The sequence below is a fragment of the Chrysoperla carnea genome, chromosome 1 (assembly GCF_905475395.1).
Source record: "Chrysoperla carnea chromosome 1, inChrCarn1.1, whole genome shotgun sequence".
In the NCBI taxonomy this organism is placed as follows: Eukaryota; Metazoa; Arthropoda; class Insecta; order Neuroptera; family Chrysopidae; genus Chrysoperla; species Chrysoperla carnea.
This window is the reverse complement of record NC_058337.1, coordinates 3970608-3997232: the sequence shown is the minus strand read 5'-3', so window position 1 is coordinate 3997232 and position 26625 is coordinate 3970608. Positions and strand designations below refer to the sequence as shown.

At 34.1% G+C, this 26625-nt stretch overlaps 1 protein-coding gene across 1 annotated transcript in view; it reads left to right on the top strand.

The window, feature by feature from the left end:
- LOC123290559 (protocadherin-like wing polarity protein stan) overlaps positions 1–26625 on the top strand; it is a 75674-nt gene that overhangs the window by 48423 nt on the left and 626 nt on the right. Inside the window, exons 2-22 of the mRNA XM_044870785.1 lie at positions 9228–11113; positions 11596–11721; positions 12228–12394; positions 13090–13232; positions 13316–13492; positions 14019–15968; positions 16394–16568; positions 16631–17199; positions 17539–18138; positions 18200–19294; positions 19580–20808; positions 21189–21333; positions 21400–21839; positions 22416–22751; positions 22810–22912; positions 22984–23224; positions 23288–23635; positions 24434–24793; positions 24884–24904; positions 26006–26098; positions 26166–26331. Coding sequence (XP_044726720.1) covers positions 9414–11113; positions 11596–11721; positions 12228–12394; positions 13090–13232; positions 13316–13492; positions 14019–15968; positions 16394–16568; positions 16631–17199; positions 17539–18138; positions 18200–19294; positions 19580–20808; positions 21189–21333; positions 21400–21839; positions 22416–22751; positions 22810–22912; positions 22984–23224; positions 23288–23635; positions 24434–24793; positions 24884–24904; positions 26006–26098; positions 26166–26331 — 10184 coding nt within the window. The 5' untranslated portion in view covers positions 9228–9413. The remainder of the gene's footprint in view (positions 1–9227; positions 11114–11595; positions 11722–12227; positions 12395–13089; positions 13233–13315; positions 13493–14018; positions 15969–16393; positions 16569–16630; positions 17200–17538; positions 18139–18199; positions 19295–19579; positions 20809–21188; positions 21334–21399; positions 21840–22415; positions 22752–22809; positions 22913–22983; positions 23225–23287; positions 23636–24433; positions 24794–24883; positions 24905–26005; positions 26099–26165; positions 26332–26625) is intronic.

Genomic DNA, 26625 nt, shown 5'->3' with positions numbered 1-26625 from the left:
AAAAAATCAAATTTTTTTGAGAAGTTCATCAATTTTGATCTAATTTGTAAAAATTAATCGTAAAATTAAAAAATATGATCCAAATGTAGTTGAATTACATATTTAGATTATTGCAATTAGATCAAATATACGTCTGATAGAGCAAAATCAATTTTATATAGATTTTGATGACGTCACTAGGTACAAAAAATGAAAAATTCTCCAAATTTGATATATTATGTAAACTTTACCAAAAAATTTGAAACATATGACCCAAATTTGCTAAAGGTTTAGGTTTTTAAATTGAATCAAATGTGTAGGTGATAGAGCAAATCAATTTTATATAGATTTTGATGACGTCACTAGGTACAAAAAATGAAAAATTCTCCAAATTTGATATATTATGTAAACTTTACCAAAAAATTTGAAACATACGACCCAAATTTGCTAAAGGTTTAGGTTTTTAAATTGAATCAAATGTGTAGGTGATAGAGCAAATCAATTTTTTATAGATTTTGATGACGTCACTAGGTACAAAAAATCAATTTTTTTGAAAAATTCGCCAAAATTTTTAGCTAACTAATCTCGAACTGTCAGAAATACAACTGTCAATAAACTGTTGGTATTTTTAAATGAGCTATATTTAAATATTTTATCGTTATTTTTACTATATTGTGTACAACAAACCCTTCACTATTTTGCAGAATTAAAATATATATAGAAAACTTGATGATGGCGTCGGATGTTCGTTTTGCAATCAATGCATGCGGTGCGGTGTGCATATACGTATTGAATTCTTTACGTATGCCATGCTAGTAGAGCTAACAGAAGAACGTACGCATATGCATGAATACAATAAATGCATATGCGTTCTATAAGGAACAACCAAACGTTGAACGTCTGTCTATTGATGTATGCACACTGCATATATATATATATATATGTTTCATTTTCATAGATAAATATAATGTCTTCATTTAGTTTATGGACTTTTAAAAATATCTCTTCTACGGCCAACAAAATTCTTTTTTTGGGTTCTCTTTGTTTATTGTTGTCATCTATGATGGTATAGCAGTATGATATCATTTACGTCTATACAATGTGAATCGATGATATCATTTGGTGATACTATCTTCGATAGCTTCACAAGATTAACAGAACTAACAATATGATTCAATCAAATTAAACATGAAAAGGGGGTGAACTTTGTATCAAAATATTGATTTTTTTGACTTGTTTGCAATGTAAAGTCAATGTTAAGTTTTCAACCTCGACAAACGACTGGAACATTCCAAAAAACAAGGAAAACCTCGAAATTTTTTACCATATTTCAGTTTTTGCCTATTTTGACCTGGAAAGACTGGTTTTTCATCAAAAAGAAGGTTAAATTTTTAAAGAAGGTAAAATTTGCAACAATTTGAGATCAAGCCCGTATTTATGCAACCGATAGTTTCGAAGATACAGCATTTCAAAGTTTGTCTATTTTTTCAAGTTATACGATTTTTCGTAATATTTCACCTTGTAAACTGTTAGAGATAGAAAAAAGTTGAAATGTAAATGTAAGGTAGTTTAATATTGGAAGCTCCAAAAAAAATCGGAAAAATTCAGAGATACTATAGAAATGTTAGGAACTTCATCTAATATATTAGTAGAAACCGTCATCGTTTCAGGCGTAAATTATGAGATTGCATATGATGTAGCACCTCTTGAAATTAGATGAAAATCGGGAACTTTATCATGGAGACATTTGTTTCGAATCACAAGAAGAATATTTTGCCAAATTCTGGTGACATTTGATCGCAATCCATTTCCCATATATAGTGGTTCCGAGTCCTTTGAATAAGGGAGCGTGGCTGTAATGTAAAAAGGCTGTAAATAAAAATCTTATTTACCAGATGTGAAAACTCCTTAAGGTCTTCCTTAATCTGTAGGTTTTTTACTTCAAAATTCACTTATAATGATTCAAATATGAAAAACAACTCTTTGTTTTAGAGAGAGGTTTGTGCGGATTCAAACAGTGAGAAGGTCTCGTCAGATATTTCCAGGTTTGATTTTCGGGCTGTATTAGTATCCAAGATTAAACTATCAAAACCTAGCTGCCATTCTCACCCACTTCAAGGCTTGAAATACCACTGTCTATTACAGAAGTTCCGTCAATCCAGCTACAGATTTTAAAAAGGATAAACTGACGTGACCTAGTAATTCTGTTTTCACTTGTAAAGTTTTCAGACTTAGTCTCAACTTTTTTTTTAAATTATGGTTAGGTTAGAGTGGCTGTCCTGGGGGTGGGAAATCACTTAGACTATAGGGTCCGTTGTGATACCGACAAAGGGTTGGCCCATTCTCGGCCACTACTCCATGAACCATTTGGAGCTGTTTAAGAACAACAGGAGAGCTTTGACGTCGACTGACTTTAGGTCGGAGAGATCGTCAAAGAGAGGCTGGCTCAAGTAAGTTCATCTCCTCAAGAGATGAGCAGTGACAGAGAAGATGAGACATTGTCCTCGTCCTCCTCACCACTGTGACAGCTCCTGTAGTCGTGATATACTGTCAGGCCCAGGCGTTCAGCATGCCTGCCGCCCAACCAGTGTCCTGTAATAGCCGCAACAACTTGGCGAACAGAGGCCCTTGGAAATGATATAAGATCTTCGGAACGTCTACGATAGTACTCAGACCATATCTGTCTTGTAGTACTACAAGTACGTTCCTCCCTTCTTTGAATTAAAGACTCTGTAGATTTACAACTTACTACTGTGACTGCATCATATTATATACAAGAAGTAAAAAAGAAGAGAAAAAAACACAATCTTCTAACGACACATACTCACTTCGTATGTATATACATTATACATATATAGTTGGGGTCGTTCACATGGATAAATGGCCTTGCTGCTGCTGATACTTGTATCGCATCGTCATCAAGTTAAAGGTCTGACTGAATTGAAGCCACTACAGCTACACACTCTGACTGACTGAATCTGATGTGTTTATGTCGTATACGACCGACGTACGTACTTACTCTCTTCTGGTTGGTAGGTAAGGTAAGTAAGTAGTTTTGTTGTTATTGCAGTAAAATGTTTTTATTACATCAGAAGCTACACATCATAGTTACATTGATGTGTTTGTTCTTTTTGTTCTGCTGTACTCTACAGCCAGGTATGGGCAAACGTGACTTAGATAAGTCCCTCAGACTTCTATAACTAAAATATAATTAGAGAAACTGAAATATGTAGAAGAATTTTTTTCTGCCTATCTCATTACTATTAGAGAAACTGAAATATGTAGAAGAATCGTATACCCGTCTCCATTCCTCCTCTCTGAGCAATGCAGACTTGGGTAAAGAGACACACAATAAAGTTATATAAATGGTGACTTCGACTTAAAATAACTCGCCCATGCCTACACTCAAGGTAAGAGTGATAAAATCGACCAAGTGGGAGGTCTCGAAAACCTCCGAGTAATAAGTATCGACGAAATATGTTACATATTCTCGTAAGATTCCAAGAGACGAGGTACCAGGTACCTCGCCGGTCATTTTCGTTGTAATATTCAACGGCTCCGAAAAATCCTAAGTAACAAAATTGGACTTTGCAGTAAAATGTTTTTATTACATCAGAAGCTACATCATAGTTACATTGATGTGTTTGTTCTTTTTGTTCTGGTGTACTACAGCCAGGTATGGGCAAACGTGACTTAGATAAGTCCCTCAGACTTCTATAACTAAAATATAAGTAAGACAGAGAGACAACTTTTTTTTTCTGCCTATCTCATTACTATTAGAGAAACTGAGATAGGTAGAAGAATCGTATACCCGTTTCGCTTCCTCCTCTCTGAGCAATGCAGACTTGGATAAAGAGACACACAATCAAGTTATAACAATGGTGACTTCGACTTAAAATAACTCGCCCATGCCTACACTCAGGGTAAGAATGATAAAATCGATCAAGTGGAAGGTCTCCAAAACCCCCGAGTAATGAGTATCGATGAAATATGTTACATATTCTCGTAAGATTCCAAGAGACGAGGTGTATACTTCCCTACCCTGGGCACCAGGTACCTCGCGGGTCATTTTCGTTGTGATATTTAGCGTAAGTAACAAAATTGGACTCATTTCCATCGATACTCAGCTTCTATTTATTTCAGTGTTTCCTGTTTTTTATTTCTCCCTCATCATTTTTGTTTACAGACGCCCTCACGAATCGAATGAAAAAAGCATCAACCGGATCCTTCTTACTTCTCTCAAAATCGACAGTTCATTGCTTTATTTCTTCGACTACAATGAATTTTTCTTACACTCAGTATAAAAAGTGTGTACACTAAAGTACAAAAAGAACAGCCCCTGAGTATGTATTGAAGGTACTATGTAATAATAAGTGATGTCAAAATATATATTCAATAAATCAATGAAGAAGAAAAATATTATTATGCATTATGATAAAAAAAAAGAAGTATTTTTTACTACTTACTATGAATACAACCTTTGAGTTCAAGACGACATCGACATATCTATAAAAATTTATGATTTTATACCTCTATGTAGAGAAAACTGTTAAATAAAATCAAAATTGCACAGCTTTTAATAAGCGTGAGTAGTCAAAATCGTACCGCTTACCTAAAATGAGCTTATGCATCAATATGATCTACTTTTTTCTCAAATAAGAGTACATTGATTTGTCAATAACTGTATGTTCCAGAGAAAAAAGTTTATATTGCATAAAAGTTTATTCTATGAGTTGTTAAAATGCTTCAAAAAGTACCCTTTTGGGAACCGTTTGCATAAATAGTATTCACCAGTATCTTAAATAGTATTCCGGTATTATATATTCGCTCCGTGCGTGAGTTTCGTTTCCATGTAACTTTAATTATAGAATTGTATGGGTGCATATATAATTGTATGGATTGCATTTAAGACTTACATTGAAAATTTAATAATATTGTCTCACAAATTTAAATAAATAATTATGATAATTTACATTTGAAAAATAATATTTGTTCAATTTGATTTCTTATTTTCACAATTTTTAATGCATTAAGTTTAATTAATTCGTGTTTTCAATAATTTTAATTTGACATTTCTATAACATTAACATGTAAAGAATTGCAAATTAGTCATAACAGCCCCCTTTAACTCCAACATTTTTCACTGGAAGCGCTGGCATCGATTTTATTGTCCCTACCATGACTACGCACACAACATCTCAAAAATCAAACTTTTCTGGTTGATAATAAAATAAAATAAATAATTTTTACACAGTTAATTGCTTCTAGTTTTATTAAACGTAGAAACATTTAGAAAAGTGTCAGTATGGTATTTCTAACAGCTAAATTGAGACTTAACTGGAATTGAATATAATGGTGTCTGTATATGGAAGTTGAGTGCATGTTTACAGACAAGATTTTTGTATCTGACATGAATTTTTTCTGATGGAAAGTACGCCATTTTTTTATGATTAGAAATTTTTTTATTTAAATATTATTTATTGAACATATGGTAAATCAATAAATATTTTGTTTGTACCAATTTTACGGTAATAAGGATAATAAAATTTGAAAGTGCTTCCGTTAAGTAGTACTATAATAATCCAATAAAATGAATAGTTATGAAAGCAGAAATTTTCCGAGACACTAACGCTTAAGAAAATAAATATTTTTACGTATCTGTATAGAAATTTAAAGCATGTATAAAGAAAACAATATAACTTCGAAAATTTTCGAGCCTGTTCGTGTACTTTCGTTAATTTTACACAAAAAAATAAATTTATATAAAATTATGTAGAGGTTATGATTTGCAAAGTTAAAGAATATTAGAACAATTCTCTCAACAAACAACTAAAGATTGGCGAACGTTTGACGTGAGTGCTGACGGGTTAATAATCAAAGCCCCAAAAAACAAAAGGGAGAAGAATTGATAATCTTGAAAAAAGTTGTTGAACTTTCAGCAAACATAGTTTACAATTATCGCGATTAACTAGCTCTAAATGAAAAAACCACAAAGTGAAAATTACTATGAACACTTGAAGACACAGACATATAATAATTCCTTTTTTCTTTTTGCAAAAGGTTAAAAAATAAAATGAAGCTTTGTCATAGAAGTGTAATAGTTCATCCTTTGACATCGTATATTTTAATTCGAAGTACTTCATAGAAACAATAAAGGTTCTTTTTTCACAATTAAAAAGAAAAATATTCCAACTTGCATAAGCTTTTATTCTTTAATTGGTAGTTTGCATGTCGACTATAGCAGAGAGATAAAACAATAACTTATATATATATTTAAAAACCACCGCCCACTTTAAGTTTTACTTTTTTTATTATTATTATCAAAGGCCGTCATCACTGAGTTATTAATAATGTCGAGCTTAAAAGTTGAAAAGCTCTTAATCCAATCCTCTAGCCCGGATACAAAGGTATAATACAATACATACTCATTGAAAAATACTATAGTGTAAAGTTGATAGGATGATTCATTGACTTCGATACAATCAGGGCCGGATTTAAATTTCTGCCGCCCTGGGGCACTGAAGAAAATGCCGCCCTATGACTGAAATTTTATTTTAATAGTTTTGATATCTTATTTTTTAAGAATTAGAATAACTAATTAATTGCAAAAAAAAGAACCGGTTCATAACGAGCTGACCATCTGGTTGCAGATAAAGTTTTTGACGCAATTCTTTTTTCAGTATGAGACTGTAAGACTTCCCAGCGATGCGTCGATGCAGTAAAAAAGTTGTATAAAGTTTGTACTGTATGAAAGAATGAAATCCCTGATACATTATTCGCGTTATCATATGACTGACTTCGACAATCTGAGAGATCAAGATCAAAAAACTGAAGAACAGATAATACAGCAACTAGCAAATCTTCAGCTTTATGTCCAGAGTTCTCAATAAACATGAGGAAAAAAAATTTTTGTAATTCTTCAAAAAAAACTATATTAATTTATCAATTTCAGAAAAAAAAAGTATCAAATTTTATTTGTTCAAACCTTTATGGAAATAAATTAATTTTATTTTCATAGTTTTCACTTAAATTTAATATATTATAATATACAAAATTTTAATTTGATACATAATGCATAAATTATATTTCTTGAAAGATAAAATCTTTATTTAAAAGAATTAGTTAATTATATATTGTATAGAAAATGTTTTCTCACTTTCAAAATTTTGCCGCCCTAGAAAATTTGCCGCCCTGGGCACTAGCCCCGAAAGCCCCTAGTGTAAATCCAGCACTGGATACAATACCATGGCGGATAATACCTGATGTAAAAGTAACTTTAGCTCTCGTTTAAGGTAGCACGAGTACCAAGGCAAACACAGCCAGCTTCAGGTGCTAGACTTCATCCCTACGTAGTTTAAATAAGAAAAGAAGTACCCAAAATCTAGCCGTGTTGATTTAAAGTATTTCCTGACGAGTCTGCTCTTATCTTTGAAAATATACTAACTGAAATTGGCAACAGAGTGAGAACCACCTCTGAAAAGAAATTGAGATGGATAATAAATGCGAGAGCATCATTATTATTGCGCATGTCTTAATATACAACATAATAATTGCCATTTATTAAATATTATTTAATAATTAAACTTTACTAAGCTGTCACCTGTGATACATGCCTACTATCAAATATTTCTTACAACAGTAACTATTGGAACAACTGATTTCCGTCAGTACGATCATGCGTATTGAATACCATGCTCTGTTATTGTGTTTCTCTGTCAGCTGTATGAATATTGTATTGTTGTCTTTGTTAATCTTCTCTGTAAAGCAAAAATGTACATACTTGGTACACGATGAGTCTATTTAGTAATAGATGATTCAAGGCTCTTATACCAACCTATTACATAATCTTGGAAACTTTGTATGTAATCTAATGAATCACTCTGTACATTGATACTGTTAATTGAAAGGGAGTTAGATTTAATGTATGTTACATTACAATTCCAGCTTTGTGTGTGTGTATATTTTGCGATATCTCACGTTTTGTGAACAATTTATTCGAATATAATAGTTATGATAACAGGCAATAAATAATAATTCGTATAATATGTGCGTTACAATAAACCAACAATATATGAAAATGATACAAATCCGATATCCTTTCATATAAAATAAATATACAATATTGTATTATTATATAACAATGAAAATATGTTTAATCAGCTTGAAATAACAACTTTATTGTTTTAATTACATTATATTATAATTTGTGTAGTAGGCACGATACTGTCGGCAACTTTATACACGAGGTTCTGTGGACCTGGGAAAGGATAAAGTTGATTATATTTTATCCAACAATTTTAGTTACAATCTACCTATATTTTGATTATAACGTTTTTATTAATACAAATATTCTTGACATAACTTTTCTTGTTTAAATTTTTCTTGACTTTTCAACGTGACTTCAAACTTAACATGTCTGACTCTACATTTTCAATTCCTTCCATAATAATAAAAAAAGAATAATAATAAAACTGACTTTCTAAGGTAAGTAAAAAGAGTGGTTAATTTCAGTATTTCACCATCTAAAAATAATTAATTACAACAAAAGTTCAATTCAAAGACATTTTTTATCTCTAATTTCAATAAAACTCAGACCACAAGGTAATTTTAACACTAAAAATACTGAAGTCTTTTTTGATAAAATGCATTTGATGATAAAATGCATCATTTTTTGGATTCAAAATTTCTGATATATCGCTCAAACCCCATTCTTTGAATCGACAAACGACTCCTCGAATCGATTTTAGGTGATATCCTAGACACTAAAAATCAAATTGTTTCGATTTTGTACCTTTTGAGTCAAAATTACATAATGTACGGAATTTTATCAAATTTCGAATCAAAAACTCGTTTGCGATATTTTCTAATGTTTCAAAGGTGTCGATTTTTGTAATTTTTTTTCTGAAAATTACCTAATATATGGAGTATGGAGTTTCTAATGGTATGGAGTTTTCATATCTTCAAAAAAATTTCAAAAAATCCAGAATTGTTGAAAGAAAATGAAAGAAAAATGATAAAAACATTTCATGCACACACAAAACACGAAATACCTTTAACAAAAATAAAACATACACGAAAAATTTTTATGCGTCATCCATGTACAACCACTTAAATACAATTTCACACCCTTAACATTCTAACTTCTTATCCTTAAGTGCCTTCACATATTTTCCCATACAAAGATTTATGATCCTTCTAACAAAAAAAATAAAAATATACTAATAAAATTTATTTTATTTTTGTTACAGGTGAAATAATGAAGCCACCATTACTCCCATCAATATATTTATTTCGACGTGGAAGATAAATTGAAATGGTTCATTTTGTTGGGTCATACAACCATCATTTATCTAAACCAAAAAACATAAAATACCCTAATGGATTATATAATATTGATAACATATTAATAACATTATTATGTATATATAAATAAAATGTACAAATTACAGGCCTCAATGCCTGGAAACGAACCACAACAGACGCCTCCACAACTGAAACCATCGCGGACGACACTTCAACCATCATTAATTTATTATTTCATATTATTTTATTTATTAATACCGCTAACGAATTCGTATCTACTAATTGTAAACGAAAATCAACCAAATGGCGACGTTATATTTAACGCTAGTGTATATAAATTAGGCTCTGAACGCCATTATAAAATTAACGCACATAAATCAGCGGCTTTCGTACATCGAATCTTATTTGTAAATCCACAAAATGGACAAGTTATACTTAAAGAACGCCTACAATGTGATGGATTGTACTATCCAAATTTATTTACTGTACATATTGATTCGACATCGAATCGTCTACGAAGTATCGATTATTATAGCTTACCACTTCGAATATTTATCGTTGGTGAAAAATGTGCTACAACACCGGAAGATACCGAAATATTTTTCACACATAATGATGAAATTTTAGATTTTCGAGAAGATAACACATTCGCAAATCATCGAAATCAGCGCGATTTACATCAACGGATTGGTTATGAGGAGGAAATCGAGCTTGATTTACTGCATAAGGAGAAATTTTCAAATACGTTTCCACGGCGAAATAAACGTGATCTTATTCAATTATCCGAACATACGGATAATTCAATACGATTACGAATTTCGGAGGCAAAACAATGGATATCCGAAACATATGCATCGTTTGCAATCCCAACGACTGATAAATGGCAAAAGATTTGCTTGAAAAAATCACAATTTATTAATTCAATCGCGGCTTTTATGCCGAAAACGATTAGTGCTAATTGTGAAGTTACGTATTTGGATATAAATGATCCACGATTTCGAATCGAACATTCTCAAGGGGACTTAGTAGCGAGTTACGATTTGTGTATTACCGAACCCCTGTGGAAGGTTATAATTTTATTTAATGCGCGGTGCCATAATACAAAATTAATTGATTCGGAACATCGATTAAAAATCGTGTATCATCATCAGGAGTTTAACGATACTGATATTGCGAGACGTGTTCGTCGAGAATTACGAAATCAATCACCATTTTTCGAGCAAGCACTTTATGTGGCAAGTGTTTTGGAGGAATGTGATCCAGGTGTTGTTGTAACAACAGTCAAAGCACGTGATCCAGAAAATAGTCCTGTGAAATATTCCATGACTAGTTTACTGGATTCTCGAACACAAAAAATGTTCGATATCGATAGTAAATTGGGAACAGTAACAACAAAAGTGAAATTAGATCGTGAATTAATCGACGTACATTATTTTCGAATTAAAGCAGAAGATGATAGTTTTCCTCCAAGATCAGGAACAACAACTTTACAGATTAATGTTCTGGATGCGAATGATCATAGTCCTGTTTTCGAGATGACTGAATATGAGGCGAGTATTCGAGAGGGAGTTAGTGTGGGTACAACGGTGATTACAATTAAAGCTTCGGATCAAGATATTGGAAAAAATGCTGAAATTGAATATTCAATTATAAGTATTTCGGGTGGTGGATTATCAACGCCGGAACAAGATATGCAAGCGTTTCGTATCGATGGTAAAACGGGGGTGATTAGTACACGGACAGAATTGGATCGTGAAACTACTGAAGTTTATACACTGATTGTTCAAGCATCAGATATGGCGAGTCCACAATCTGCACGTCGATCTTCGAGGTAAGCATAATCGACATGGGTAAAAAGTGATGTTTAAGAAAAAATGTTTCAGGCCAAAATTGTTTATTTTTTTATAAGGAATAACTTTTATATCTAAACTTTTGTTTTATCTCTATCGGTTTACATTTACACAATGGATCCTTTTCAGTTTTATTGCATGAGCAAAAAATGCACTTAAGAATTTTCATTCAATTTTGAAGCTAGAAAGTCGAAAAAACAAACAAAAATGTGCATTTTTTTTTAAATAATTGGTAAAAAACTGAAAACTTTCTTCAAATTTCGCATTTTCTTTGTTTCCAAAAGCTATGCATATCTCTTCAGAGGTGGTAAACTCGGATTACACACAATTAGGACCAAATGAAGGTTTTAAAACGATTTCCAGCTTGCTGGAAATTAATTCTTCGAAAAACTTTAATTTAATTTTGCTATTGATCAAAATAAATGCTAAGGTAAAGCATAATAAACTATTTATTTATTTTCAGTGCTAGCGTTGTAATCACAATTTTGGATTACAATGACAACTATCCACAATTCACCGAACGGACTTACACAGTCAGCGTAAATGAAGATATCAATTGGACTGATAATCCTGTAGTCGCCCATGTCAAGTAAGTACACATCAAATCCTTTCCTTCATTATAAAATAAAATTAAAGCAATATTTTTAAATTTCGCCGATTTAAGTCGAAATATTTTGACGCTTGTAGTGACAGAACTTTCTTCTAGATAAGAAAATGGCAAGTCCAAGAATTGAATTATTATAACTTCAAATCTAAATATATTTGTTGCATTAAAGACCATGATCTTATCAAATTTTTAAATCTTGGTCGTAACTAATTTCTCTTTATGTGTATTGAGGCCGAAAATGTTAAAATTGTTTATACACATTACTTAATGTCAAATTAAGTACCAGCGATTCACCTCCGTTGAGTAATGATACGGAAGGGCTCAGAAGTTTTAGATTCGATCTCCGCTCGATTATACTTTTCTTTCTATCTAGCATTAATGTTTAAAAAAATTATGTTCGTTTAAATTATAAAAGATATAAATCTAAATAGAATTCATGAATGATAAATAAATTTTATGAAAATTAATATTTTTGTATAATTTTATAGAGCAACTGATGCTGATCAAGGAAATAATGCAGCAATACGATATGGTATTATTGGTGGTAACACACAATCACAATTCTCTATAGATAGTTTATCAGGAGATATATCACTAGTGAAACCACTCGACTATGAAACATTACGAAGTTATCGTTTAGTTATTAGAGCACAAGGTAATTCTACTTACAAAATTCTAAATTAGACGAGAAAGTGTAGTACCTGGGGACATTTTTAAATTTTACAGCAAGTTTGTTTTTTAAAAAAACTTCTGAGAAATTTTCCGGGTACGGAACCCTAAACTCGCACTTGAAACATAGCTAAGAACGCTCCCCATTAAATTGCTACGATGACACAGATAGGCAGACACATATAGCGATATCAAACTTATGACACCCTTTTTTTTGCTCCGGTCCTCAGACATATACGTCTGTAACAGAAGCCACCCACATCATTCTTTTTAATCTTATATGAGTGGAGTTGGTTACTTCATTCTTATCCAAGAAACCACAGGGTGATCAATTTATCGCCCCATTAATTATTATTGATCAGACTTCCGCTGCCTGGATTCGAATCGCAACCTAAGGTCTAAGTAGTCGATTGCGCTTTAACTCGGGCACTTAAGTTTTTAAACACAAAAAATGTAATTTTTATTTTGCTTAAGAACGAATGCACGTGGATAATCATTTTCTCGGTTGCTTGCCTTCTAGTAAGTAAACATTGTCTTCATATAGTTACTGTCTCATAGACATTAATATCGATCAAGAAAATAAGAATGTATCAAGGTACAAATGACCCAGAGGACTACACATTACTCTATTTATTTATATGTTTATTTATTTACAAAACAATCATAAATTTATTTTCAAAGATGGTGGAAGTCCTTCACGATCGAATACCACACAAGTTTTAATTAATGTAAAAGATGTAAACGATAATGCGCCACGATTTTATACATCATTGTTTCAAGAATCAGTATCGGAGTCTGTACCAATTGGTTACAGTATCGTTCGGGTAATTAATTTATTGTGATTAATAAAATCATTTACTTATTTCTTTCTTTTATTTATTTTAATCGCTTGGTTTCTTGTTTTTAGGTTCAAGCATACGATGCAGATGAAGGTTTAAATGCAGATATTAAATATAGTATATCAGCGCGAGATGCAACGGGTGGATCTAGTGATCAATTACCCGTAACAGTTGATGCTCGTACTGGTTGGATTTATACGACAAAAGAACTCGACCGTGAAGTACAATCGAAATATATGTTTCATGTATGTTATATCTCTTTCTAAATATACCCTGTGTTTACATTTTTAAATCCTTTATTTTAACATAAATATAAAAAACGTATCTGAGAACATATCTAAGACACATCTTAGAACACTCTCCATTTAATTACCTCTTTCTTTGAAGCCTTTTCCAAACTTGACCGATTTTGACAATCAGTGGAAATTTTTTAATTTTTTCTGGTACGAAATCCTAAACTCGCACTTAAACGTAGCTAAGAAAATTTAAATTACCTTTCAAACGTTAAATTACCTTTCAAACGAAACAAAAACAATCATAATCGGTTCATCCGTTTAGGCGTTGCCACAGACAGACAGGCAGACAAATAGACAGACAGACACACACACATAGCGGTCAAATTTATAACTTCCCTTTTTTTTAGTTGGGGGAGTTAAAAACGATTTCAAAATCAAAGACAAAAAACTGTCCAGTCTCCTCTGAAATATTAGCGAAAATGCGGCATCCAAACTTTTTGGTGGATATTTTCAATTTGGTTTATTTTTTTCATAGGTTTTGGCAGTCGATCAAGGTGAACCTCCACAATCAGCTTCAGCTAGTGTTCTTTTAACAGTACAAGATGTCAACGATAACGATCCAAAATTTGAACATGCAGAATATGAAGCAGTTGTTGCAGAAGACGATCCTCCAGGGACTCCAGTCGCATCTGTTGTAGCAAGTGATCCGGATGAGGATCCTCGACTCCATTACGAGATAACTGGTGGCAATACACGTGGCCGTTTTTCAATAACAACACAAAATGGTCGAGGTCTCATTACAATCGCTCAACCGTTGGATTACAAGCAAGAACGACGATATGTTTTGACTGTAACAGCAACGGATTCAGGAGGTCGTCATGATACTACAACTGTTCATGTCAATGTGTCAGATGCAAATAATTTTGCTCCGGTTTTCGAAAATGCACCATATACTACTTCAGTTTTTGAAGATGCACCGGTTGGTACAACTGTTTTAGTCGTATCCGCTTCCGATAATGATGTTGGGATTAACGCACAAATTACGTATTCGTTGGGCGATGAAAATGCCGAGAGTGGAGAAACAGCGTCGGAATTTACGATTAATCCACAAACAGGTGCCATAATAACAACAAAAACATTGGATCGAGAAACCACTAACGGTTATTTGCTAACGGTTACTGCACGCGATGGAGGTAGTCCTTCTTTATCGGATACTACGGATGTGGAAATATCTGTTAGTGATGTTAACGATAATTATCCTGTTTTTAAGCAAGCAATCTATACGGGAAATATTTTAGAAGATGCATTAGTTGGAACATCTGTAGTTCAGGTGTCAGCGACAGATGCTGATATTGGTTTAAATGGTCGAATTAAATACACTCTAAGCTCCAAAGATGTTGAAGACGGGTCCTTTGTAATGGATCCCGTGAGTGGAGTTATTCGAACAAATAAAGGATTAGATCGAGAAAGTGTAGCATTATATCAATTAGAAGCAATTGCCACGGATCGTGGAACACCTGCACTTAGTAGCACCGTACCAGTAAATATTCGAATTGAGGATGTTAACGATAATGCCCCTTCATTTGAATCGGATAAAATAGTTATGTCAATTCCCGAAAATAGTCCAATTGGATCTACCGTCGGTGAATTACATGCGCATGATCCCGATGAAGGTGTAAATGCTATTGTGCAGTATTCAATAATTGGTGGAGAAGATTCAAATAGTTTCTCATTGATTACAAGACCTGGATCAGAAAAAGCTGAGCTGATCACAATGACGGAACTTGACTTTGAGAGTCCTCGAAAACAATACGATTTAATTATTCGTGCAGCAAGTCCACCTTTACGAACTGATGTCCATGTACAAATCTCCGTGTTGGATGTGAACGATAATGCACCGGTTTTAAAAGATTTTCATGTTATGTTCAATAATTTTAAGGATTGTTTTCCATCTGGACCGATTGGAAAAGTACCTGCAACCGATGCTGATGTAACTGATCAATTAAAATATCGTGTTCTTAGCGGGAATAACGCGAAGTTAATTAATCTAAATCAGACAAGTGGAGAAATTACATTGTCGCCACAATTAAATACAAATGTTCCAAAACTTGCAACCATGGAAGTATCGGTAACGGACGGAGTAAATGAAGTTAAGGCACTGATGCAACTTAGTGTACGTCTTGTTACTGAAGCGATGTTACTTAAATCGGTAACAGTACGCTTAAATGATATGACTGAACAAGCATTTTTATCGCCGTTGCTGAATTTTTTCATCGATGGATTGGCCGCAATTATTCCATGTCCGAAAGAAAACATCTTTCTATTTAATATTCAGGATGACACGGACGTGAATGCAAAAATTTTGAATGTGAGTTTTTCAGCTCGAAGACCTGACGTACCACATGAAGAATATTATTCGCCTCAGTTTTTACAAGAACGTGTGTATCTTAATCGAGCAATACTTGCCAGATTATCCACAGTACAGGTAAATAATTAATAAACGAGGTGTCTGTTTAAATGCTAACGTGTTAATGGTTTCAAACATTATTTACACGATAAAATTATTTTCATGACATTTTATTAGCGGGTAAAAATTGTAGTTTGATGGTCACCATGACTTGGGTTGTCACCCGGAAGTGACATGAATATCACGTGACATGCGTACCAAGTTGAAAACACCAGTTCACGGCCAATCACTGAAGTTAACAGCAGCTGTTGCCTTTTTAATAATTATAATAGTTTTTTATACCCAATATCCTATTATTGCCTTAATAAACTTGAAGAAAAATTTTAACGTGTAAATAAAATTTGAAATTATTTACACGTAAATATTAGTGAAAAAAAAGTACACGGCGATTATTAAAATGGGTATTATTTTTTGCATGCTGTATAATTTAGAATACATTTCAGGTTCTTCCATTCGATGATAATTTATGTGTTCGTGAGCCATGTTTAAATTACGAAAATTGCGTCACAGTTTTGAAATTTGGAAATGCTTCGGATTTTATACATAGTGATACAGTTCTATTTCGACCAATTTACCCAGTTACAACTTTCGCTTGTAAATGTCCTTACGGCTTCACAGGTAATAATTACAAAGTGAGATTTGCCAAGACTTTTAACTAATCCAAACATTTATTAATCCAGGTTCCAAAGAACATTACCTATGTGATACGGAGGTGAATCTTTGTTATTCAAATCCATGTCAAAATGGCGGTACTTGTTTACGACGCGAAGGTGGATACTCTTGCAACTGTAAAAATGGATTCACTGGAAGTAATTGTGATATTGAAATCAATCACAATGTGTGCCAATTACATCCAGAAATTTGTCGAGGTGGAAGTTCTTGTATTCCACAATTAGCTGGGGGAGGAATTGGTTTTGATTGTGCTGGATGTGCAGAACAACATTTTACACAATTATGTGAATTGAGAGCCAGAAGTTTTCAACCCGGTTCATTTTTAACGTTTCCAAGTTTAAAACAACGACATCGATTGCATATTAAATTAAAATTTGCTACATTAGCCACAAATGGATTGTTACTTTATAATGGGCGATATAACGAGCAACACGATTTTATTGCGTTAGAAATTGTGGAACGTGGAGTGGAATTTTCATTTTCCTTGGGTTCAAATATAACACGAACTCGAACCACAATCGTTGGGGGAGTTTCTGATGGAGAATGGCATACCGTTGTTGTCAGTTACATAAATAAAGTAAGTTTTGAGGTTAATAATAATAATAAGACATTAGAGGGGTACCGCAAATGGGTCCTTAGCACCTAGACCATGGAGTCCTCTGTGTCATCCTTGAGAACAACCTATCCCCCGAAGACGAGGCGTCTCGGGATAAGAGAGGACACGAGCATTCCTTGATTCGATAAATTACGGGACATTTTACAATAGGAATTATAAGCTCAGATGGAAGGGACGTTTGGGACAACCCCTCTAGTGCCAGCGAATCCGCTGCTTCATTCTTTTTAACGCCAGAGTGGCCCGGTATCCAGTTATTCATTCGAATTTCTCGAATTAATAACTTTCATTTTTTTATTTTAGAGTGCCACTGTTACGATCGATGAATGCGACACGGAATTATCCATACAACATGGATCCGAATTAGGCGGTCCTTGGGCATGTGCAAATTATTCTCAACTCGTATTAGATTCGCGTTGTTCCTCTTTAACCGAAACATGTCACAGATATTTGGATCTTACGGGTCCGTTACAATTAGGAGGTTTACCATCAATTCCAGCAAGTTTTCAAGTACAATCCAAACATTTTTCTGGCTGTATATCTGATTTGTATGTTGATCATAAATTTGTGGATTTAAATGGTTTTGTGGCTGATAATGGATCAATTGTTGGATGTCCAGAGAAAAGAGAATTTTGTTTATCACAACCGTGCCTTAATGGGGGTATTTGTACAGAAGGTTGGGCGACGTATCTATGTGAATGTCCGAGTGGTTTTGCGGGACGAGATTGTGGTGATGAAATTAACGAAGCATGGCAATTTTCTGGAGATGGTGTTCTTTCATTTAATCCTTTATTACGACCAATTCAATTACCTTGGTTGAATGCTCTGTCAGTTCGAACGCGTCAACATAATACATTCTTAATGTCGATCCAAGTTGGACAAAATTCTTCGGCAATCATTTCGGTAAGATAGGTAAAAATTATAAATCATTAACGCCTTTTAATCAAAATTTTCATCCTTTTAGATCAAAGGCGGTAATTTAGTGTACACCTACAACGACCAGAGTCTCATTTTGGAAAGTACATCAATTGCAAATGGAGAATGGCATCATATAGATATTCGTTGGTTGGGTACAGAAATAGCCTTAAATTTGGATTATGACCAAAGAAGAACAACGATGCCTTTCCCAGCAAAAATTCAAGGATTATATGTTGGAAAAATTTTAATTGGTGGTCCCGATTCTTCGATTGGAAGTTTATATGCAGATTATGGTTATTTTGAAGGATGTATCCAAAACGTTCGAGTTGGAACTCCACAAAATATACTGAAAAAACCAACAGTTCGAGAAAATGTTCAAGATGGTTGTAGCGATGAAAATATTTGTGCAGATCCTGGTTTAGTTTCTCAATGTCCTGCTTACTCCGAGTGTACAAGTATTTGGAGATCTGCTAAATGTAATTGCATCCCGGGATACGTAGGACCAATGTGTCAACCAATTTGTAGTGTTTCACCTTGCTACGAAGATTCGATTTGTGTCGAAGATCATTCATTGCCGAAAGGATATCGCTGTGAATGTAATACTACAGAATATTCCGGTGATTATTGTGAAATTAAAATCGAACAACCATGTCCTGGAGGATGGTGGGGTCATCCTGTTTGTGGACCTTGCCAATGTAACGAAGAAGAAGGATATCATCCTGATTGTAACAAAACTAATGGACAATGTTACTGCAAAGAAAATCACTATCAACCAGAAGAGGGAGGGCCATGTTTACCTTGTGATTGTTATAGTACAGGATCATTTGGACCCGCATGCGATCAAATCACAGGCCAATGTCAATGTCGACCTGGCGTAATTGGACGGCGATGTCAAGATTGTCCGAATCCGTACGCAGAAGTTACATTACGTGGTTGTGAAGTAGTTTATGATGGTTGTCCTCGTAACTATGATGAAGGATTATGGTGGCCAAGAACACCCTTTGGTGATGTAGCAGAGGAAGATTGTCCGAATGCTGCAATTGGAAGATCAAATCGTGGTTGTGATAATTTATTAGGTGGATGGCAAGAACCAAATATGTTTAATTGCACTTCGGAGTATTTCATTGAATTACGCAAACAAGTAAGTTTGTTTATTTTTCATGAATTTTTGGTATTTTGAGCACAAATCAATTATTTTAAACTTTTAAGAATGTTTTGATGAACGATGACTAGATCCCGCCTAGATAGCTAGGGCCCTTAAATTCAGCCACGAGCACTTATAGCTCGACAAAGGAGGTTTTATGTCCTGAATATATATGTTCTTGGTTCTATGCATTTTGCATGGGACAAAGTGAAAGGCCCAATGAGACCCCCCCCCTTCCACTTTCATAAGAAACTTAACTTAAATTCATTATTTGTTTTTCAGCTCCATCAATTGGAAGATAAAGAATTGGAAATAAACACGTACGTTGCTGTAAAATTGGCTACAGAGCTGCAAGTTGCCACGAATTTAACAGAATCCTTATACGGTGCCGATGTTTACGTCACTCAAGCTTTATTAAAAAAACTACTTCGTTACGAAACCAAACAGCACGGACTAGCCTTAACGCACAGCCAAGATAAGGATTACATACAAAACATACTAAAATCGGCGAGTGTTATTTTAAATGATAATTACTACGATCACTGGCAAAAAATTCAAGATATTTTTGGGGACACCTTAGAAGATTTAGTTCGAATTATTAATAAATATACATTAATTTTATCCGAAAGTCAACACGATACGTATACAAATCCTTTCGAAGTAATATCTCCAAATGTTATTCTTGGCTTGGATATCATCACTGCGGAATCACTTTATGGATACGAACCGGAGCAAATGTTTGCTTCAACAAGTGATCAATACACGACAGAACGTATAGTTTTACCCGATACATCAGCATTTTTAAAGCCAAGTATTGAAGATCCAAAAGATCCGAACTCAAATACGGTAGCATTCCCGAAATATAATAATTATATGCAGGATAAAAATAAATTTGATCCCATAACAAAATTTTTAGTTCCATTAAAGTTATTAGGAATAAAACCACCGGAAAATGGTGAGATTATAATAAAACATACGCTAAGTGATTCGAGGGCGGTTGTAAGCTATGTTGAGTATCGACAAATTGGATCATTGTTACCCAAACGGTACGATGAATCGGTTCTACGTCGTTGGGGAATTGATATTATGATTGGATCCCCCATAATTTCACTGACAATATTAAGACCTGAATATGTGAGTGAACATGTGGATAATAACTTTCAAGTTTACGATAATTTCCATGAAGAAAATAACAATATTAATAATGCTAAGAAAATTAAAGCGGAAGAAAATACTCCAACAAAAACACTATCGGAAATTAATGTGAAAATACACGAGAATGATGCAAGTTATTTGCACGATGAAAATTTGGAAAATCCACAATTTGAACCGTTAATCAGTGATCATACGGAAAGATTGTCTCATACAGAGATGAAAAATTTGAAATATAGTTCGTTAACGGGAATGCCTTTGGAGCAGCCAATTCGTTTACAAATGTGGTTGAATTTAAGAGAGAATGAATTTTCGGAACGATCAAATCCACAATGTGTACAATGGTCAACGGCTAGAGGGTAAGTCAAATATTTTGTACTAGCTGCGCCTCGCGGTGTTACCCGCGATTTAAAGAGAGTGATGTTACCCGCGATTAACAGGGATTTTGAGAGTTTTTATCGTTACTGTGTAAATTAATTAAGCCTTCTTGAGAAAAATGAGCTGAAAATCTCCTTCAAACCAAAAAACCGGAAAAATCCGGTCCCAAAACGACAATAAACCTCTCCCCACCACTCTTCCAAAACTTTCTCTAGGTTTTCTTCATTTTTTTTCATTTACTTATAAATTATCCTAAATTTTCCCACCAACCATATAAATTACAAAAAATTGGTCTTCATTTTGGGTTTTCAAAATCGGTTTAGCCCTAATTTAATAACAAATTATAAATTTTTTTTTTTAGGATTGGAGAATGGTCTCGTGTGGGTTGTTTGACAGAACTCAGTGACGATTGGATTGATTCGTCCTGGCAGGGGCCAATAATTATCAATTGCACCTGTAGCATACTATCCACTTATGCAGTTTTAGTAGATGTTCTGGATTTGGAAGTAAGTTTCCAAATACGAGTATCCAATAAATTTCCAATTTTCTAAACTAATATTTTTTCATTACAGTATATTCCAGAACCATCTTTGTTAGAAGACATTTCAAGCTACAGTTCATTCTGTCTCGCATTACCACTTCTCTTCATATCATGGCTGATTCTTGCGTTACTTCGCGGTGCCAACACAAATTCGAATGCTATCCATAAAAATTTAGTAGCTTGTGTATTTTTAGCAGAGTTACTATATTTTATTGCGTTAAAAGCTCGAAGACCGCTCGTTGAATTAGAGGTGGCTTGTAAACTGACCGCTATGGGTTTGCATTATTTATGGTTGGCAGCATTTAGTTGGACTTTGGTGGATGCAATTCATCTGAATCGAATGTTAACGGAAATGCGTGATGTTAATCATGGTCAAATGCGATTTTATTATAGTTTGGGTTATGCTTTACCTGCAATAATTGTGGGATTAGCTGTTGGAGTTCGTGCTGATCAATATGGGAATGTCTATTTGTAAGTATTTACACAGAAGGTTAGGTTAGGGTAGTGTGGCTGTCCTGGGGTGGGACACACTTAAATCCAAGGGTCCGTTGTCATATAAAGGATTGACCCATCCCCATGCAGTACTCCATTACCATTTAGAGCAGTTTAACCATAGCAAGAGTGCTTTGACGAAGAATGACTGGCTCATGTGTGTCTATTTCTTCATGGCAAGTGGAAATAATCAATAATCGATATACACTGTCTGGCCCAGGAGTTCAGTGTGGCAGTCGTCTAGCCAGAGTCCTGTAATAGCCGCAAATATTTTGCTTACAAAGGCTCTTTGAAGGGATCTTCAGAATGATTGTTCTCAGGCCAGATTGTGATATATGTCTTGTAGTACCACAAGTACGTGCCTTTCTCCATCTAAGATTGAACCTTTTTAAGAAATCCTCATGCAGGAGCAGTTTGTCAATTCTAGCAGACTCACCAACTTCCTGGAATGTCTCTGTGTCCCGGTACCGATACCAGGTTGAATTTGCTTTGAATTTTCAATGAAAGTTATCTCAATTTTCAAAATTTTCTCTAAACTTTATAATAATTTTTCAGTTGTTGGTTATCCATTTATGAAAGTGTTGTATGGAGTTTGGTTGGACCGATTTGTATTTTAGTAGCAATCACATTATTTGTTCTCATATTTTGTGTGCGAGCAGCGTTTACGCTAAAAGATCATGTTATGGGTTTTGGAAATTTACGAACCTTATTATGGGTCTCCGTTGTTTCGTTACCTTTGCTAGGAGTTTCATGGGTACTTGCTGTATTGAGTGTTGCAGAACATTTACCCATTTTATCATATATGTTAAGCGCCGCTGTACTTACTCATGCCATATTTTGCTTAATTGGTTATTGCTTTATTAATACAAGAGTTCGACAAAATTTGTTAAGGTAAGAAAAACTTCGAGTGGTCTCTAAGAAATCGAGAATAACAGGGTTTTTTTCGTAGGACAATCTTACGCTGTATGGGCAAAAAAGTTCCATTATTGGAAACTACGTCTTTGGGAGGAGCAGGAAGTACTAGCAGTCAAAATATCACTTCTCCAACTTCGGTAAGAAATTTTAATTACCAATGAATGACTGAAACTAAAAAACTCTCTTATCATTTACGTATTTTTTTTAGCGTTCTGCTCTAGCTTATCACAATACGGGAGCTTTTGAACAAGCACGAAGACATATTGGAATATCAACCTCAAGTACAACTTCACGATCAACTACAAAAACAAGTTCTAGTCCATACAGTAGAAGTGACACGCATTTACGTCACACATCCACAAGTACGTCGAATTATAATTCGACAAGCGATGTGCCATCTTATTTACGTGGTTTTGAACATGAAACCACGTTACATCGACACCGCGAAGGTAATTAGGCTTGATTTAATTCCTAAGAAATTGGTTTACTCATTGAATATTTATTTGTTTTAGTTGCCGAAGATTCTGAAAGGCATGAACGACGTGGTGCCACAAGTGATTCTGATTCTGATGCATCAGATGAAGGACGAAGTTTAGAATTAGCATCAAGTCATTCAAGTGACGATGATGAATCTAGTAATAGAAGAACACGACATCGAAGTACCGGAGTATCTACGGGCGGTGCTCCATCTTCGTATTTGCCAAATATTACCGAGAATGTTGTGTCAGGACCAAGAACAGTTCAAGCACCACCACCTCTGAATATTGTAACAAATTCACAATTGTTTCCAAATATTAAACCAATGTATGCGCCGAGATGGTCGAGTCAATTACCTGAAGCATACTTACCCAATTGTAATGGTAATTATAACAGCTTGAATCCAGGTTAGAAAACGCATCAGTGAGGGGCATAAAGTCCTAAAAAATTAATTCGTTTTCTACCTGCAAAATGCTACAGAGTGGTAGGAAAGCAACGCACACATTTAAACTTTCAAAAATTAACTCATCGTGAACAGCAAATGGCTGTCGGGCACAAGCAAACTAGGCAACCAGGTCTTCCTCTGCGAACTGCAAGCTGCACTTAAATGAGAAAATCTTAAGAAAAGCCAATCTTAGATGGAGGGAGGAACGTATTTGTAATACTGCAAGAAAGATATGTCCGGAGTACAATCGTTGGTGTTCTGAAGGTCTTATCTCACTTCATAGGGCATTCTATAAACAAAATCATGGGATTACACTTTCTAGGCGACAGTTGCCACTTGCTAGGTGACAGGCACGTTGAACCACTGGGGGAGGGGGGGTTCCAGCCAATGCATTTCGTCCATTGCAGGAGCTGTCACAGGGAGGGGGTAGGAAATAATTAATAAAGCTCTTGCCATGAGGAGACTCATTTGAGTTAGCTTTTCTTCACGACCTCTCCGATCTAAAGTTTGTTACAAAACACTCTTGTTGTTCTTAAACAGCTTCAAATGGTTTCTGGAATAGTGGCCAGAGATGGACCAACCCACTAACGGACCCTATGGTCTAAGTAATCTCACCCCGGGGCAGCCACTCTTACCAAGCATAACCTATATTTAAATTTTAAATATGTGCGTCACTTTTTCGTCACTCTGTATTATTACGTCCCAAAATGTAAATAATTTATATTTGAAATTGCAGTGCCTGAAGTTGGAAGATGGTCAGCAGAAACTGGATCTGATAATGAGATACATTGTCATAAAACCAATTCACCAAATCCACTTCCACATCCCGATATGGCACCAGAAACCTATTTACCAAAACATCATGAACCAGAATCACAATATATGGTTAAAACACAACATTATCTAAATGATCCACAATATATATCAAATTTACAATCTGATTATTTATCGAATGCCAAATTAGGCCATAAAGATGATTATCATATACAAAATAAATTAATGGCATCACATGAGAATTTCCATGATTATAGTGATCGGTATTCCGAAACAGAGGAGAAACAACATTTAGGCGATAAATATTTGTTCCCGTATACAGGTAAGGCTTAAATTTCTTATGGAATATATTTAAAAAAATATGCTTTTGTATAACCTCGAATATTTTCTTTTTCGAATTGTTTTCATATAGACGAAAGGAATAATATATATTGTAAGTTTATTTCAAGAGTTCTCTTTTACTAGGCATGACGTGGCAAATGCAATTTTTATTTCGTGTTGTTCCTTTTTTTCCTAGTGATTCAATAAGTGATAAGATGACCCTTCTCTTTGCATTGTGTCCTCATTAAATTTTATATGACTTTTATCAAGACAATGCCCCGTGTCACAAATCAATGAAAACGATGGCAAAATTACATGGATTGGGCTTCGAATTGCTTCCGCATTCACCGTGTTCTCCAAATTTGGCCCCCAGCGACTTTTCCTGCTCGTAAACCTCGGAGAAAGATATTTGGAAAGTCTTGTTTAGAATTTTCAAGACTATTTTGAGTTTTTTCAGAGGAATGTTTCCACCTGGATGGTTTTCTTTATTCTTTAGTTGCAAATCCCGCCTAAAGCCCTTATATTGTTTTACTGTATGCTCCCCTAAATCTAAATGTTTCTGATATAAAACTCACTGTAACTCCATCTGCTGAATTATATTAAACAACTCTGAATGAATTTTAATAACTCATAATTAATATGGTAATTTGAATTTTAGTGAAATAAAGACGCAAGTTCTTTATTTAATATTGTATTTAATGAACACATGTAATTACATAAATTATAACATAACTTTGTTTTCACAAGTTGAACAGAACATTTGATTGATTAATAATAATTGTATAAGAAAATAATATGTCATATCATGACTACGAAACTAACAACACTCTATATCCTCCATCTTAGATTATCGTTCATACACACTTATTGTATAAGGGTGCTTTCTAAAGTTTACACAACAGTGCACACAAATACACTGAGCACACTGTGCATAAATACCACCAAGGTAGTTTAGAACCTTTATATCAAGTACTCCAGTCGATAATTACAGTTTCAAAAATTAGAATTCACACCATGCATGCCTTTCCCAAACGAAATAAAAATTCGCGCGACAATTGTTGTAATTTCCAATGTAGATGTTGAATTTTCCCACATATGTAGACTTATAGAAAATTTGTATAGTTTTGATAGAAATAAAAAGACCCTTAAATCGTTGCGAATGTAAAATTATTTTGAATTTAAGTATCATGAATTTTTTTTTTAATTCTCACAGCTGAAGAAGATCATTGTGGGTCAGTGAATTATGGATTATCCCTAACAAATCGGATGATGTCGCCGATAATGATTAACGATGTTAATAATCCAGGTTAGTCCACATTTGAGCTATCAAAATTGAGCCCGAATAATTAATTACAATTTGAATTCATATTTAGGTTTAATTGAGTATCAACATAGTTCCCGTATGGGATCACGAATGGGTTCCGTTATGGGTTCCGTTCATGGTTCTGTTTGTGGGAGTGTACGAGGTGGATCACCTAGTCCACTTGTAGCACCCGGAACGATGTTACATACGTCAATGGCTCCAATGAGTGATTCTGAGTAAGTTTTATTTATTTTTATTTTAAAACTAACAATTTTGGTGATTTGGTGATAACTAATCATGGCTAAAATTAAAATTTATTTAGATGGTGTTGGGCTGAATAACATTGTAATTAAATTTTACCAAAGGTAATTAATTGTGTTAACATATTTGTTTAAAGGGTTTTCGTACTTATCTCGTTAAAGCTAGTAATAGGGGCATAACTTATGGATTAATCAATTCGGGTGCGACATGCACATCCATTGAACAAGGGTTGACGACCGATCAGTAAAGTTAAGCAACATTGGGCACAG